This window comes from Catharus ustulatus, chromosome 36, assembly GCF_009819885.2.
Source record: "Catharus ustulatus isolate bCatUst1 chromosome 36, bCatUst1.pri.v2, whole genome shotgun sequence".
NCBI lineage: Eukaryota > Metazoa > Chordata > Aves > Passeriformes > Turdidae > Catharus > Catharus ustulatus.
This window is the reverse complement of record NC_046256.1, coordinates 897,898-913,219: the sequence shown is the minus strand read 5'-3', so window position 1 is coordinate 913,219 and position 15,322 is coordinate 897,898. Positions and strand designations below refer to the sequence as shown.

General features: G+C 55.0%; 2 protein-coding genes and 1 long non-coding RNA gene across 3 annotated transcripts; all 3 read right to left on the bottom strand.

The window, feature by feature from the left end:
• Window positions 1–1,717: 1,717 nt before the first annotated feature.
• Window positions 1,718–3,094, bottom strand: LOC117009778 (zinc finger protein 696-like; the record flags this gene model as incomplete). The annotated part of the gene is made up of 2 exons (XM_033084108.1): window positions 1,718–2,286; window positions 2,407–3,094. Coding segments are annotated over 2 exons (1,257 nt in total), but the record flags the coding sequence as incomplete, so codon positions are not given.
• A 1,105-nt stretch (window positions 3,095–4,199) lies between these two features.
• Window positions 4,200–5,134, bottom strand: LOC117009839 (bifunctional endo-1,4-beta-xylanase XylA-like). The gene is made up of 3 exons (XM_033084215.2): window positions 4,972–5,134; window positions 4,513–4,752; window positions 4,200–4,343 (listed from the first exon to the last, which is right to left on the bottom strand). The coding sequence occupies exons 1-3, from the start codon at window positions 5,068–5,070 to the stop codon at window positions 4,200–4,202; spliced, it is 483 nt and encodes a 160-aa protein (XP_032940106.1). The 5' UTR covers window positions 5,071–5,134.
• Window positions 5,135–6,970: 1,836 nt separating this feature from the next.
• Window positions 6,971–11,585, bottom strand: LOC117009854. Its single transcript, XR_004420543.1, has 3 exons — window positions 11,473–11,585; window positions 8,863–8,976; window positions 6,971–7,009 (listed from the first exon to the last, which is right to left on the bottom strand). It is a non-coding gene; the product is annotated as an uncharacterized LOC117009854 (long non-coding RNA).
• Window positions 11,586–15,322: the final 3,737 nt, after the last annotated feature.

Below are 15,322 nucleotides of genomic sequence, written 5' to 3'. Positions count from 1 at the left end.
ATCGATTCTCTTTATCAATTATTTTTGCTATTTTCATCAATTCCTTTTATCGATTCCTTTTATTGATTCATTTCATCGATCATCATTTCATCGATCCCTTTTATCGATTATCATTTTATTGATTCTTTTCATCGATTCTTTTCATCAATTCCTTTTGTCAATTGTTTTTATTGATCCATTTCATCGATTATTGATCCATTTCATTGCTTCTCTTTATCGATTATTTTCGCTGTTTTTATCGATTCCTTTTATCGATTCCTTTTATTGATTCATCGATTATCATTTCATCCATTATTTTTATTGATTCATTTCATCGATTATTTTTATCGATTCATTTCATCGATTATTGATCCATTTCATCAATTCTCTTTATCAATTATTTCTACGATTTTCATCGATTCCTTTTATTGATTTCATTTATTGATTCATTTCATCGATCATCATTTCATTGATTATCATTTCATTAATTATCATTTCATCGATTATTTTTATTGATTCATCGATTTCCACTCCCCATCCCATCCCCACCCCCCACGCTCAGCTCGGACGAGCCCAAACCCCCCCGTGGCCACCGTGGTGACCTCGGGATGACCCCGGGATGACCCCCAGTGACCCCGGGATGACCCCCAGTGACCCCAGACGGGCTCGTGGTGGCCCTGGGGTGACTCATGGTGACCCCAGGGTGGCTCCCAGTGACTCTGAGGTGACCCCCAGTGACCCAAGATGGCTCCCAGTGACCCAAGGTGACCCTTAGTGACCCCAGGGTGGCTCCCAGTGACCCCGGGTGGGCTCGTGGTGGCCCTGGGGTGACTCATGGTGGCCCCAGGGTGGCTCCCAGTGGCCCTGGGTGACTCCCAGTGACCCCAGGGCGGTTCCTGGTGACCCCAGGATGACTCCCTGCGACCCCAGGATGACCCCCAGTGACCCCGGGTAGGCTCGTGGTGACCCCTTGGTGACTCGTGGTGGCCCCAGGGCGGTGCCCAGTGACCCCAAGGTGACTCCCAGTGACCTCAGGGTGGCTCCCGGTGGCCCCGGACAGGCCCGTGGTGGCCCTGGATGGGCTCGTGGTGGCCCCAAGGTGACTCCCAGTGACCCCAGGGTGGCTCCCGGTGGCCCCGGACAGGCCCGTGGTGGCCCTGGATGGGCTCGTGGTGGCCCCAAGGTGACTCCCAGTGACCCCAGGGTGGCTTGAGGTGACCTTGGGTGGGCTTGTGGTGACCCCAAGGTGACTCGTGGTGACCCCAGGATGACTCCCAACGACCCCGGGGTGGCTCCCAGTGACCCCGGGGTGACTCGAGGTGACCCCAGGGTGACCCCCAGTGACCCCAGGGTGGTTCGAGGTGACCGTGGGTGGGCTCCCAGTGACCCCAAGGTGACTCGTGGTGACCCCAAGGTGACCCCCAGTGACCCCAGGGTGGCTTGAGGTGACCTTGGGTGGGCTCGTGGTGACCCCAAGGTGACCCCCAGTGACCCCAAGGTGACTCGTGGTGACCCCAGGATGACCCCCAGTGACCCCCGGGTGACTCGTAGTGACCCCAAGGTGACCCCCAGTGACCCCAGGGTGACTCCCAGTGACCCCAGGATGACTCGAGGTGACCCCAAGATGACCCCCAGTGACCCCGGGGTGACTCGAGGTGACCCCAAGATGACCCCCGGTGACCCCAGCCGCTCTCCCGCCGTCCCCCCGCCGCCTCCCCCCGCCAGCCCCTCGGTGCCCCGCGCTGTCCCCGCCGTGCGTGCGCTGGTGCCGCCGGTGGTGCGAGGAGCGGCCGAAGCGCTTCCCGCAGAGCGCGCAGGCGAAGGGGCGCTCCCCGCTGTGCGTGCGCCGGTGCTGGCTCAGCGTGGACTTGTCGGTGAAGCGCTTGCCGCAGTGGCCGCAGCCGTAGGGCCGCTCGCCCGTGTGGATGCGCCGGTGGCGGCTCAGGTTGGAGCTGACGTTGAAGCGCTTGCCGCAGTGGCCGCACGCGTACGGCTTCTCGCCCGTGTGGATGCGCAGGTGCTTGGCCAGGTCCGAGCTCTGCCCGAAGCTCTGCCAGCACTCGCCGCACGTGTTGGGCACCGTGGCCACCGCGGTGCCGGTGCTGGCTCGGTGCCGCCGGGGTTTGGCGATCGGGGCCGGCGGTTCTGCGGGAGGGCGAGCGAAGCTTTGGCCGCAGTCCGAGCACCGGGGCGGGCGCCGGGAGCTGGTCCGGCCTTTGGCCACCGGAGCGGGGTCGGGGGCTCGGAGGGGGAGCTGGGGGTGGGGGGTGAGGCCGGGGCACGGCCGGGCGAGCGAGGGGGCGAGCGAGGGGGCGAGCGGGCCACCGGTGACATCCTGCTGGCCACCGACAACGGGCTGCTGGCCACTGGAACCATCCTGCTGCTGGCCACTGGTGACATCCTGCTGGCCACCAGAACCATCCTGCTGGCCACCGGTGACATCCTGCTGGCCACTGGAGCCATTCTGCTGGCCACCAGCGACATCTTGGTGGCCACTGAAGGTGTGGTCCTGTTGCTGGCCACTGGAACCATCCTGTTGGCCACCAGAACCATCCTGCTGGCCACCGACAACGAGCTGCCGCTGCTGGCCACCAGAACCATCCTGTTGGCCATTGGAGCCGTCCTGCCGGCCACCGAAGGCGTGCTGCTGCTGCTGGCCACCGGCAACATCTTGGTGGCCACCAAAGGCATCCTGCTGGCCACCAGGGCGGTCGGGCTGGCCACCGCTGTGCTCGCCACTTTGGCCACCGCTGTGCTCGCTTCTTTGGCCACCTCTGCGCTGCTGCTGCCCGTGGCCATCGCTGTTGTCACCTCTGTGGCCACTGCTGTCCTCGCCCCTGTGGCCACCTCCGTACTCGCCTCTCTGGCCGCTGTTGTCCTCGTCACTGTGGCCACCGCTGCTGTCACCTCCGTGGCCCCCGCTGTCCTGGCTGTCCCCGTGGCCACCTCCCCGCCCCTGTCCGTGGCCACCTCGGCGCGGGGCCGCTCGCCCGTGTCCCGCGCGGTGCTGGGCGAGCGCCCCGGCTCTGGCGAAGCCCCTCCCGCACTCCACGCAGATGTTGGGGCGCTCGGCCGCCCCTCCCCCCCTCAGCGCCACCGTCCCCTTCCTCCTCCTGCCCCTCCCCCCGCCGCCCCCCTCCGCCCCTCCCCCACCGCCCGCGGGGGTCGCCGCGCCCCCCCCTCCCCCTCCCCCACCCCGGCAGCGTTTGGGTGACATCGCCCCCTCCCCTCCCCTCCCCCCGCTCCCCTCCCCCCCCTCCTCTCGGGTTTTTTTTGGGTTTTTTTGGGGCTGAGCCCCCTCCCCAAAAAGCCCCCGGTGGCTCCGGGCGCGGCCGCCGCTGGACAATGGAGGAGGAGGGGGAGGGGGAGGGGAGGGGGAGGGGGAGGGGCTGACCCAGGAAGTTCAACCCGCGGGGGCTGCTCGGGGGATGGCGAAAAAACCAAAAAAACCCAAAAAACAAAACAAAACAAAAAAAAACCAAAAACAAAAACAAAAATCCCCCCAAAAAACAAACAAAAAAACCCCAAAAAACCCCCAAAAACCCCAAAAAACAAACAAAAACCCCCCCCCCCAAAAAAAAAACCCCAAAAAACCAAAAAAAACCGCCCAAAAACCCCAAAAATCCCCCGAAAAAACAAACAAAAAAACCCCAAAAAACAAAAAAAAACCCCAAAAATCCCCCCAAAAAACAAACAAAAAAAAACCCCAAAAAACCCCAAAACCCCCCCAAAAAAATTTAAAAATTGAGGGGTGGGAGATGAGACCCCAACCCCCAACCCCCACCCCCCCTCCCCATCGCTTTGCACCCCCCCCCAAAAAAAAAATTTTTTTGGTGTCCCCCCCACCCCTGATTTAAATCCTGACCCCTCCCCCACCCCTGATTTAAATCCTGACCCCTCCCCCACCCCTGATTTAAATCCTGACCCCCCCCCCACCCCCTCAAATCCCAAATTAATTTTGGGGAGGGGGCGCAGAGCTCGGGGCGGATCCTTTACTGAGCGCGGGGGGGGGGAGGGGCTCTCCCAGCCCCCCCCGGGGACATTTTGGGGTCGCCCGCCCCTCCCCCACCCAACATTCCCCCCCCCCCCCCAATTTTCTGCCCCTCCCCCATTAAAAAGATCCCGAACCGCGGGGGGGGAGAGGAGGGGTCCCGGGGGGTCCAAAATCCCAAAAATTCGCTCCCCTCCCCCCCCCCAAAGTCCCCTCGAGTCTTTTCCCTTCACGTCCCCCCGGGGCCCGAACGGTTCCGGTCCCGGTTCTGGTTCTGGGAGGGTCCTGGAAGGGTTCTGGTCCCGGTTCTGGTTCCAGTCCCGGTTCTGGAAGGGTCCTGGAAGGGTTCCAGTCTCGGTTTTGGAGGGTTCTGGTCCCGGTTCTGGTCCCGGTTCTGGTTCCAGTCCCAGTTCTGGAAGGGTTCCAGTCCCGGTCCTGGAAGGGTTCTGGTCCCGGTTCCAGTTCCAGTCCCGGTTCTGGAAGGGTCCTGGAAGGGTTCTGGTTCCAGTCTCAGTCCTGGAAGGGTTCTGGTCCCGGTTCTGGTCCCGGTTCTGGCTCTGGAGGGCTCCTGGTTCCAGTTCTGGGAGGGTCCTGGAAGGGTTCTGGTCCCGGTTCCGGTTCCAGTCCCGGTTCTGGTTCCAGTCCCGGTTCTGGAAGGGTCCTGGAAGGGTTCTGGTCCCGGTTCTGGTTCCAGTTCTGGTTCTGGAAGGGTTTTGGTCCCGGTTCTGGTCCCGGTTCCAGTTCCAGTCCCAGTCCAGGAAGGGTTCTGGTCCCGGTTCTGGTTCCAGTCCCGGTTCTGGAAGGGTCCTGGGAGGGTTCTGATCCCGGTTCTGGTTCCAGTTCCAGAGGGCTCCTGGTTCTGGAGGGGTCCCGGTTCCAGTCCCAGTTCTGGAAGGGTCCTGGTCCCAGTTCCAGTGCTGGTTCTGGTTCCAGTCCCGGTTCTGGAAGGGTCCTGGTCCCGGTTCTGGCTCCGGAGGCTCCCGGTTCCGGACGGGTCCCAGTTCTGGAAGGGTCCTGGAAGGGTTCTGGTCCCGGTTCTGGTCCCAGTTTTGGTTCCAGTCCCGGTTCTGGAAGGGTCCTGGTCCCAGTTCCAGTTCCATTCCCGGTTCTGGAAGGGTTCTGCTCTCGGTTCTGGGGGGCTCCCAGTGTCAGTTGGGTCCCGGTTCTGGTTCTGGAAGGGTCCCGGTTCGGATCCCAGTCCCGGTTCTGGTCCCAGTTCGGATCCCAGTCCTGGTTCGGTTCTGTCCCGGTTCTATCCCAGGTGCAGCCGCTGGTGCCGGATCAGCGCCGCGCTGTCCTGGTTCTGGCCCGGTTCAGTTCAGTTCTAGCCCGGTCCGGCCCGGTTCTAGCCCGGTTCCGCCCCTGTCCCGGCTCAGTCCTGGCCCGGTTCGGTTTGGTTCTGGCCCGGTTCAGTTCAGTTCTAGCCCGGTCCGGCCCGGTTCTAGCTCGGCTCAGTTCAGTTCTGGCCCGGTTCTGTCCTGTCCCGGCTCAGTCCTGGCCCGGTTCGGTTCGGTTCTGGCCCGGTTCGGTTCAGTCCTGGCCCGGTTCGGTTCGGTTCTGGCCCGGTTCTATCCCAGATGCTCCATCAGCGCCGCCCCCGAAACTTTCCCGCGCTCCGCGCAGCTGGGGGCGTGGCCTGGTCTGGTGGGCGTGGCCTGACCTGGTGGGCGTGGCCCGACAGGGGCGTGACCTGCCACGATGGGCGTGGTTTGATCTTGTGGGCGTGGCCTGACCGGGGCGCGGCATCACCTGATGGGCGTGTCCTGACCTGGGCGTGGCTTCGCCGGCGAGCGCGGCTTGGCCCCGCCCCCTCCTCCTTCTCTGCTCGCCCTTTGCCCCCCCCCGCTCGCCCTTTGACCCCCCCCGCTCGCCCTTTGACCCCCCCCCGCTCGCCCTTTGCCCCCCCCCGCTCGCCCAGGTGCGCTCTCCGGTGTTTCAGGAAGGCCGAGCTGTAGCTGAAGCCCCGCCCGCACTCGCCACAGCGGAACGGCCGCTCGCCACCGGGCGTGGCCACCTCGGAGCTCCGAGCCCAGCCCCGCCCGCACTCGCCACAATCCAGGGAATGGTCGCCAAGGGGTGTGGCAACCTCGGAGCTCCAAGTCCAGCCTCTCCCGCACTCGCCACACCCCAAGGAACGCTCGCCCAGGGGCGTGGCCACTTCAGAACTCCAGCCCGAGCCCCGCCCGCACTCGCCACAATCCAGGGAATGGTCGCCCAGGGGTGTGGCAACCTCAGAGCCCCAAGCCAAGGTGCGCCCGCACTCGCCACAGCTCAAGGAGCGCTCGCCCGCGGGTGTGGCCACTTCAGAAGTCCAATGCAAACCGCACTCGCCACAATCCAGGAAACGCTCGCCAACGAGCGTGGCCACTTCTGACCGCCAGCCCAAGCCTGTCCCGCACTCGCCACACCCTCGGGAGCGCTCGCCACACCCTCGGGAGCGCTCGCCACAGCCTCGGGAGCGCTCGCCACACCCCCGGGAGCGCTCGCCACACCCTCGGGAGCGCTCGCCACACCCTCGGGAGCGCTCGCCACACCCCCGGGAGCGCTCGCCACAGCCTCGGGAGCGCTCGCCACAGCCTCGGGAGCGCTCGCCAATCCCCCGGGAGCGCTCGCCACAGCCTCGGGAGCGCTCGCCACACCCTCTGGAGCGCTCGCCACAGCCTCGGGAGCGCTCGCCAATCCCCCGGGAGCGCTCGCCACACCCTCTGGAGCGCTCGCCACACCCCCGGGAGCGCTCGCCACACCCCCGGGAGCGCTCGCCACACCCTCGGGAGCGCTCGCCACACCCTCGGGAGCGCTCGCCAATCCCCCGGGAGCGCTTGCCCGCCCCTCGGCGCCGCTCGGTGGCCACGGGCGGGGTTTGGTGGCCACAGGAGCGCGACCCTCGCCCCCTGCGACCCCCGCGAGCCCCGCGGGGAGGGGGGGGGAGGGGAGCGGGGGGAGGGGCGGGCGGGGGGGGAGGGGCGGGATCCTCTTCGGCCTCGTGCTCATCATCATCATCATCATCATCATCATCATCATCATCATCGCTGGGAGCGTCTGCGGGGAATCGGGAAAAATTTGGGGAGGGAAAAAATTTGGGGAGGGGAAAAAATTTTTGGGGTTGGGAAAATTTAGGGGGAAAGGGGATGGGGGAAATTTGGGGAGGGGGAAAAAATTTTGGGTTGGGGGAAAATTTTTGGGGTGGGGGAAAAATTGGGGTGGGGGAAAAATTTTGGGATTGGAAAATTTTGGGGGAAAGGGGATGGGGGAAATTTGGGGAGGGGGAAAATTTTGGGGTGGGGGAAAATTTTGGGGAGGGGGAAAAATTTTGGGGTTGGGGAAAAATTTGGGTTGGGGGAAAATTTTTGGGGTGGGGGAAATTTGAGGTGGGAGAAAAAATTTTGGGATTGGGAAAATTTTGGGGAAAGGGGGATGGGGGAAATTTGGGGAGGGGGAAAATTTGGGAAGGGGAAAAAATTTTTGGGGTGGGAGGAATTTGGGGAGGAGGAAATTTGGGGGTGGGGGAAAAATTTTTGGGGTGAAGGAAAAAGTTTTGGGATTGGGAAAATTTTGGGGGAAGGGGGATGGGGGAAATTTGGGTGGGGAAAAAATTTTGGGATGGGAGAGAAAATTTGGGGAGGGGGAAAAAATTTGGGGTGGGGGAAAATTTTGAGTGAAAGGAAAATTTTGGGGTGGGGGAAATTTGGGGTGGGAGGGAAATTTTGGGGAGGGGGAAAAATTTAGGGAGGGGAAAATTTGAGGTGGGAGGAAAATTTTTGGGGTGGGGGAAATTTGGATTGGGGTAAAAATTTGGGGTGGGGGAAAATTTTGGGGGTGGGGGAAAAATTTTTGGGGTGGGGGGAAAAATTTTGGGATTGGGAAAATTTTGGGGCAAAGGGGATGGGGGAAATTTGGGGAGGGGGAAAAGATTTTGGGGTGGGGGAAAAATTTGGGGAGGGGGAAAAATTTTTGGGGTGAAGGAAAAAATTTTGGGATTGGGAAAATTTTGGGGGAAAGGGGATGGGGAAATTTGGGGAGGGGGAAAAAATTTGGGGTGGGGGAAAATTTTTGGGGTGGGGGGAATTTGGGGTGAAAGGAAAAATTTGAGGTGGGGGAAAAATTTTTGGGATTGGGAAAATTTTGGGGGAAGGGGATGGGGGAAATTTGGGTGGGGAAAAAATTTTGGGGGTGGGGGAAAAATTTGGGGAGGGGAAAATTTAGGGAGGCGAAAAATTTTTGGGGTGGGGGAAAAATTTGGGGTGGGGGAGAAATTTTTGGAGAAGGGGAAAAAATTTTGGGGTGGGAGGAATTTGAGGAGGAGAAAATTTGGGGGTGGGGGAAAATATTTTGAGTAAAAGGAAAAATTTTGGGATTGGAAAATTTTGGGGAAAAGGGGATGGGGGAAAATTGGGGAGGGGGAAAAAATTTTGGGGTGGGGGAAAAATTTTTGGGGTGGGGGAAAAATTTGGGGAGGGGGAGGGAAAATTTTTGGGGTGGGAGGGGAAATTTGAGGGTGAGGGGAAAAGATTTTGGGTGAAAGGAAAAAATTTTGGGGTCGGGATTTTGGATTTTTGGGGTCAGGATTTTGGATTTTTGGGGATTTTGGGGTCAGGATTTTGGATTTTTTGGGGGATTTTTGGGGATTTTTGGGGATTTTGGAGGATTTTTGAGGATTTTGGGCTCAGGATTTTGGATTTTTTGAGGATTTTGGGTTCAGTATTTTGAATTTTAGGGATTTTTTTACCTGCAGGAGCCACCCTGAGCGTTTCCCACTCTTTGCCCTCGTTGGGATTTGGGGATTTTGGGGTCAGGATTTTGGATTTTTGGGAATTTTGGGGTCGGGATTTTGGATTTTCGGGGATTTTTGAGGATTTTGGGGTCAGGATTTTGAATTTTGGGGATTTTTTTACCTGCTGGAGCCACCCTGAGCGTTTCCCACTCTTTGCCCTCGGTGCCCTCGGGCTCCCCCGGCTCCTCCTCGGGCTCCAGGCGCGAAACCAGAACCGGCCTGGGCACGGGGAAATCTGGGGAAATAAATAAAAAATTAAAAAAAATAAAATAGGGAGAAAACATAAAAAATATCAGAGATTTGGGTACTAAGAAATCTGAGAAAATTAAAAAAAAAACATAAAAATGGGAAAAAAAATCAGATTTGGGCACGGGGAAATCTGGGAAAAACACAAAAAAAATTTAAAAACCAAATTATCAGAGATTTGGGGATGGGGAAATCTGGGGGAAATAAAAAAAAAATTAAAAAAAAATAAAATAGGGAGAAAACATAAAAAATATCAGAGATTTGGGCACCAAGAAATCTGAGAAAATTTAAAAAAAAACATAAAAATGGGAAAAAATATCAGATTTGGGCAGGGGGAAATCTGGAGAAATAAATAAAAAACAATAAAAAAAATTAAAAAGGGAGAAAACACAAAAAATATCAGAGATTTGGGCACCAAGAAATCTGAGAAAATTTAAAAAAAAACATAAAAATGGGGAAAAAAATCAGATTTGGGCACGGGGAAATCTGGGAAAAACACAAAAAAAAATTTAAAAACCAAATTATCAGAGATTTGGGGATGGGAAAATCTGGGGGAAATAAAATAAATATAAAAAAGGGAGAAAACACAAAAAATATCAGAGATTTGGGCACCAAGAAATCTGAGAAAAATTTAAAAAAAACATAAAAATGGGGAAAAAAATCAGATTTGGGCATGGGGAAATCTGGGAAATACACAAAAAAAATTTTAAAAACCAAATTATCAGAGATTTGGGGACGGGGAAATATGGGAATAAAAACACAAAAAATCCAAAATATCAGAGATTCTGGGACAGGGAAATCTGGGAATAAAAACACAAAAAAACATTAAAAACATAAAATAAACCAAAATATCAGAGATTTGGGCACGGGGAAATCTGGGAAAAGAAAATATATCAGAGATTTGGGGATGGTGAAATCTGGGGAAAACAAAAAAAAAAAAACCATAAAAAACCATAAAATAGGGAGAAAACACAAAAAATATCAGAGATTTGGGCATCAAGAAATCTGAGAAAATTTTAAAAAAACCATAAAAATGGGAAAAAATATCAGATTTGGGCATGGGGAAATCGGGGAAAAACACAAAAAAAATTTTAAAAATCAAATTATCAGAGATTTGGGGACGGGGAAATCTGGAGAAAATAAAAAAACATAAAATAAACCAAAATATCAGAGATCTGGGAATAAAAACACAAAAAAATGATGATTTTTTTGGGGTGGGTTATTTTGGGAAAGATAATTTTGGGATGAATGATTTAAGGGAAAATTATTTCAGGGATAATCCCAGGGATAAATTATTTTATGGATTAATTCTTTTAGGGCAGATGATTCCAGGGATGATTTCAGGGATAATTCCAGGATGAATGATTTAAGGGAAGATGATTCCAGGGATAATTCCAGGGATAATTTCGGGGTGGGTGATTTATTTGGGGTGGATAATTTGAGGATTAATTATTTTAGGGAAGATGATTCCAGGAATAATTCCAGGGATAATTCCAGGGATAATTTCAAGGATGATTTTAGGGGCTGATGATTTTTTGGGAATTAATTATTTAAGGAAAGATGTTTTCAGGGATAATTTCAAGGATAATTCCAGGGATGATGATTTTTTGGGGATGAATGATTCCAGGGAAGATGATTTCAGGGATGATTCCAGGAATAATTCCAGGGATAATTTCGGGGTGGGTGATTTTTTTGGGTGGGTTATTTGGGGAGGATAATTCCAGAATTAATTATTTTAGGGAAGATGATTCCAGGAATAATTCCAGGGATAATTTCAGGGATGATGATTTTTTGGAGGGCATTATTTAGGAATGATGATTTTTTGGAGATGAATTATTTTAGGGATGATTCTGAGGATAATTTTGGGGATGATGATTTTAGGGATGAATTATTTTAGGGAAGGTGATTTCAGGGATAATTCCAGGATGAATTATTTTAGGGGAAGATGATTCCAGGATTAATTCCAGGGATGATTTCGGGATGATTTCAGGGATAATTTCAGGGATGATGATTTTGAGGATGATGATTTTAGGGCAGATGATTTTAGGGATAATTTTGGGATGATGATTTTGGGGGTGAATTATTTTAGGGCAGATAACTCCAGGGATAATTCTGGAGATGATTCCAGGGATGATTCTCAGGATAATTTTGGGGATGATGATTTTGGGGATGAAAGATTTCAGGAAAGATGATTCCAGGAGTGATTCCAGGGATGATTCCAGGGATGATGATTTTTTGGGGTGGGTTATTTAGGAATGATGATTTTTTAGGGATGATGATTCCAGGGATGATTCCAGGGATAATTCCAGGGATGATTCCAGGGATGATTTTAGGGGATGATGATTTTTTGGGGGGGATTATTTAGGGATGAATGATTTCAGGGATGAATGATTCCAGGGATAATTCCAGGGATGATTTTAGGGGATTAATGATTTTTTGGGGATGAATGATTCCAGGGACAATTCCAGGCCAATCCCAGGCTCACCCAGCAGGATCAGGGACTCGTAGCTCTCCTGCATGGTCGGCCCGGGGGGGTTCCAGGACCCCTCCCCTGGGTCCCCCCCGGTGCCTCTGGGGGTCCTGGGGCTCCTCTGGGGGTCCTGGGGGGGTCCTGGGGCTGTTCTGGGGGTCCTGGGGCTCTTCTGGGGGGTCCCGAGACTCCTCCGGGGGGTCTGGGGGCTCCCCCCGGCTCCTCTCGGGGGTCTCCCGGTTCCTCCCCGTGGGTCTCGGGGCTCCTCCCGGGGGTCTGGGGGCTCCTCTCGAGGGTCTGGGGGCTCCTCCCGGCTCCCCTCGGTTCCTCCCGGGGGTCTCGGGGCTCCTCCCGGGGGTCTCGGGGCTCCTCCCGGGGGTCTGGGGGCTCCTCTCGAGGGACTGGGGGCTCCTCCCGGCTCCCCTCGGTTCCTCCCGGGGGTCTCGGGGCTCTCCGGGGGGTCTGGGGGCTCCTCCCGGGGGTCCCGAGGCTCCTCCCGGCTCCCCCCGGTTCCTCCGGGGGTCTGGGGGCTCTCCCGGGGGTCTGGGGGCTCCTCCCGGTCCCTCCCCCGGTTCCCCCCGGGCTCCGCCGGGCTCGGATGGAGGCGCGGCCGCTGACCCAGGAAGTTCAGCCCCTGCAGCCGCCCTTCCTCCTCCTCTTCCTCCTCCTCTTCCTCCTCCTCTTCCTCCTCCTCTTCCTCCGGTTCTTCTTCCTCCGCCTCCTCTTCCTCTTCTTCTTCCTCCCGTTCTCTGGCGTCATCCTCATCCCGCTCTCTTCCTCCTCTTCATTCTCATCCTCATCCTCATCCCGCTCTTCTCCTCCTCCTCTTCATTCTCCTCCTCCTCTTCTTCATCCTCATCCTCATCCCGCTCTCTTCCTCTTCCTCATCCTCATCCTCATCCTCATCCTCATCCCGCTCCTCCTCCTCATCCTCATCCTGCTCTTTTCTTCTTCTTCCTCCCGTTCTCCAGCTTCATCCTCCTCCTCCTGTTCTGCATCTTCGTCCCCATCCCGCTCTTTTCTTCATCCCCCTCCTCCTCTTCCTCCCCCTCCTATTCCTCTGCCTCTTCTTCCTCCTCCTTTTCTTCCCCTCCTCCTCTTCCTCCTCCTCTTCCTCTGCTTCTTCTTCCTTTCCCTCCTCTTCCTCTTCTTCCTCCTGTTCTCCAGCTTCATCCTCATCCCGCTCTCCTCCTCCTCTTCTTCATCCTCATCCTCATCCTCCCCCTCCTCTTCTTCTTCTTCCTCTTCTTCTTCCTCCCATTCTGTGTCCTCATCTTCGTTCCCGCTCTCCTCCCCCTCTTCATCCTCATCCCACCCTCCTCATCCTCTTCTTCTTCATCCTCATCCTGCTCTCCTCATCCTCTTCCTCCTCTTCTACTTCATCCCATTCTGCATCTTCATCTTCATCTTCATCCCACTCTCCTCCTCGTCTTCCCTCATCCTGCTCTCCATCTTCATCCTCATTCTGCTCTCCTCATCCTCATCTTCATCCTCATCCTGTTCTTCATCTTCATCCCTCCCCTCCTCCTCTTCCTCCTGTTCTCCATCTTCATCCTCATCCTGCTCTCCTCATCCTCATCTTTGTCCTCATCCTGCCCTTCTCCTCATCCTCATCTTCAAACTCATCCTGCTCTTCTCTTCCTCCTCCTCCCGTTCTTGTTCTTCATCCTCATCCATCCTCTTCCTCCTGTTCTCCATCTTCATCCTCATCCTGCTCTCCTCATCCTCATCTTCATCCTGCTCTTCTCCTCTTCCTCATCTCGTTCTTGTTCTTCATCCTCACTTCCCTCCTCCTCTTCCTCCTGTTCTCCATCTTCATCCTCATCCTGCTCTCCTCATCTTCACCTTCCTCCTCATCCTGCTCTTCTTCTCCTCCTGTTTTCCATCCTCCTCTCCATCTTCATCTTCATCCTCATCCTGCTCTCCTCATCCTCATCTTCATCCTGCTCTTCTCCTCTTCCTCATCTCGTTCTTGGTCTTCATCCTCACTTCCCTCCTCCTCCTCTTCCTCCTGCTCTCCATCTTCATCCCCATCCTGCTCTCCTCATCCTCATCTTCTTCCTCATTCTGCTCTTCTTCTCCTCCCGTTTTCCATCCTCCTCTCCATCTTCATCTTCATCCTCATCCTGCTCTCCTCATCCTCATCTTCATCCTCATTGTCATCCTGCTCTTCCTCCTCATCCCGTTCTTGTTCTTCATCCTCATCCCCCTCCTCCTCCCCCTCTTCCTCCTGTTCTCCATCTTCATCCTGCTCTCCTCATCCTCATCCTCATCCTCATCCTCATCCTCATCCTCATCCTGCTCTCCTCATCCTCATCCTCATCCTCATCCTCATCCTCATCCTGCTCTCCTCTTCCTCCTCCTCCCGTTCTTGTTCTTCATCCTCATCCGTCCTCTTCCTCCTGTTCTCCATCTTCATCCTCATCCTGCTCTCCTCATCTTCATCCTGCTCTTCTCCTCTTCCTCCCCTTTTCATCCTCATCCCCCTCTTCTTCATCCCCATCCTTCTTCTCCTCCTCCTCCTCTTCACCACCTTCATCCCCATCCCTTCCTCCTCTTCCTCATCCTCCTTTTCTCCATCTTCATCTTCATCCTTCCATCCCCATCCCTCCCTCCTCCACCCCTCCCTCCCAGGACAGAACCTGCGAGAGGCAGCAGGGACGGAGCTGAGGGGACACCGGGGGCGCCTCACAAACGTTTAACTCAAAAGAAATAAAATAAAAAAGGAGACAAAACCTCCAAAAACTCCGCGCCGCCATCAGGGCCAGGCCAGGCCCGGGGGCCAACATGGCGCCCTGGGCCTGAGGCGGGAACGGCCCCTCAGCACCGCCGGCCAATCAGCGTGCGAGAATCAGGAGTGACGGGGAGATCGGCCAATCAGAACGAGTGCTGTGGTTTGGGCGGGAAAATCAGCCAATGGGAGTGAGGGGCGGGATTGCGCGGGTGTATAAAGGGAGCTGTGAGGGGCGTGAAGATCACAAAATGGCGGGAGGGGGAGGAACAAGCCCTGAATGTCCCAAAAATGTCACAAAATGTCCCAAAATATTCCAGAGTGGGCAGGAACCGCTGAGGGTGAGTCCAACATGGAGCAGGGACCCCGCTGCAGCCCCAGCAGGACGGGGGGATGGCTGAGAAAGGCCCCTGGGCAGCTCCTGCAGAAGTTCCCGGCCTGCTCCTGAGGGGATTCCGTGAGGGGATTCTGTGAGGGGAATTCTGTGAGGGGGATTCTGTGAGGGGATTCTGTGAGGGGATTCTGTGAGGGGATTCCATGAGGGGATTCTGTGAGGGGATTCTGTGAGGGGATTCTGTGAGGGAATTCCCAGAATTTCGGTGATTCTTTGGGAAATTCCTCCCCCTGAGCAGGTTCTGGGCATTTCCACCTGGATTGGAACCAATTTCATCAGGTTTGGGCACTTGGGGATGTCCCCACTCCAATCCTGCTGTTGATTCCTTTGCCTTCACCGTATTCCTGCCTCCAAAAAAAGCCAAATTTAATCCCCAAAGGGACTTTTGGAACTCCTGGATTTTGGGGTGAAACTCAGACGGACGTGGCAGTGAGACAAATGTGGAACTGTGGGGAGAATTCCCCCGTTTTTTCAGCTTTTATTCTGGAAAAATCCCTGCCCCGTTTGAGCCGCTACGACCCCGCCAGCGCCAAATCCGCCCACCAAAAAAAAGCCAAATTTAAGCTCAAAAGGGATTTTTAAAAGATTAAAAATCCCGCTCCCCTCAAAAAAAAAAAAAAACCCAAATTTAAGCTCAAAAGGGATTTTTAAAATATTCGAAATCCTGCCCCCCTCCAAAAAAATCCCCAAATTTAGGCTCAAAAGGGATTTTTAAAACTTGAAATCCCAACCCCCTCCAG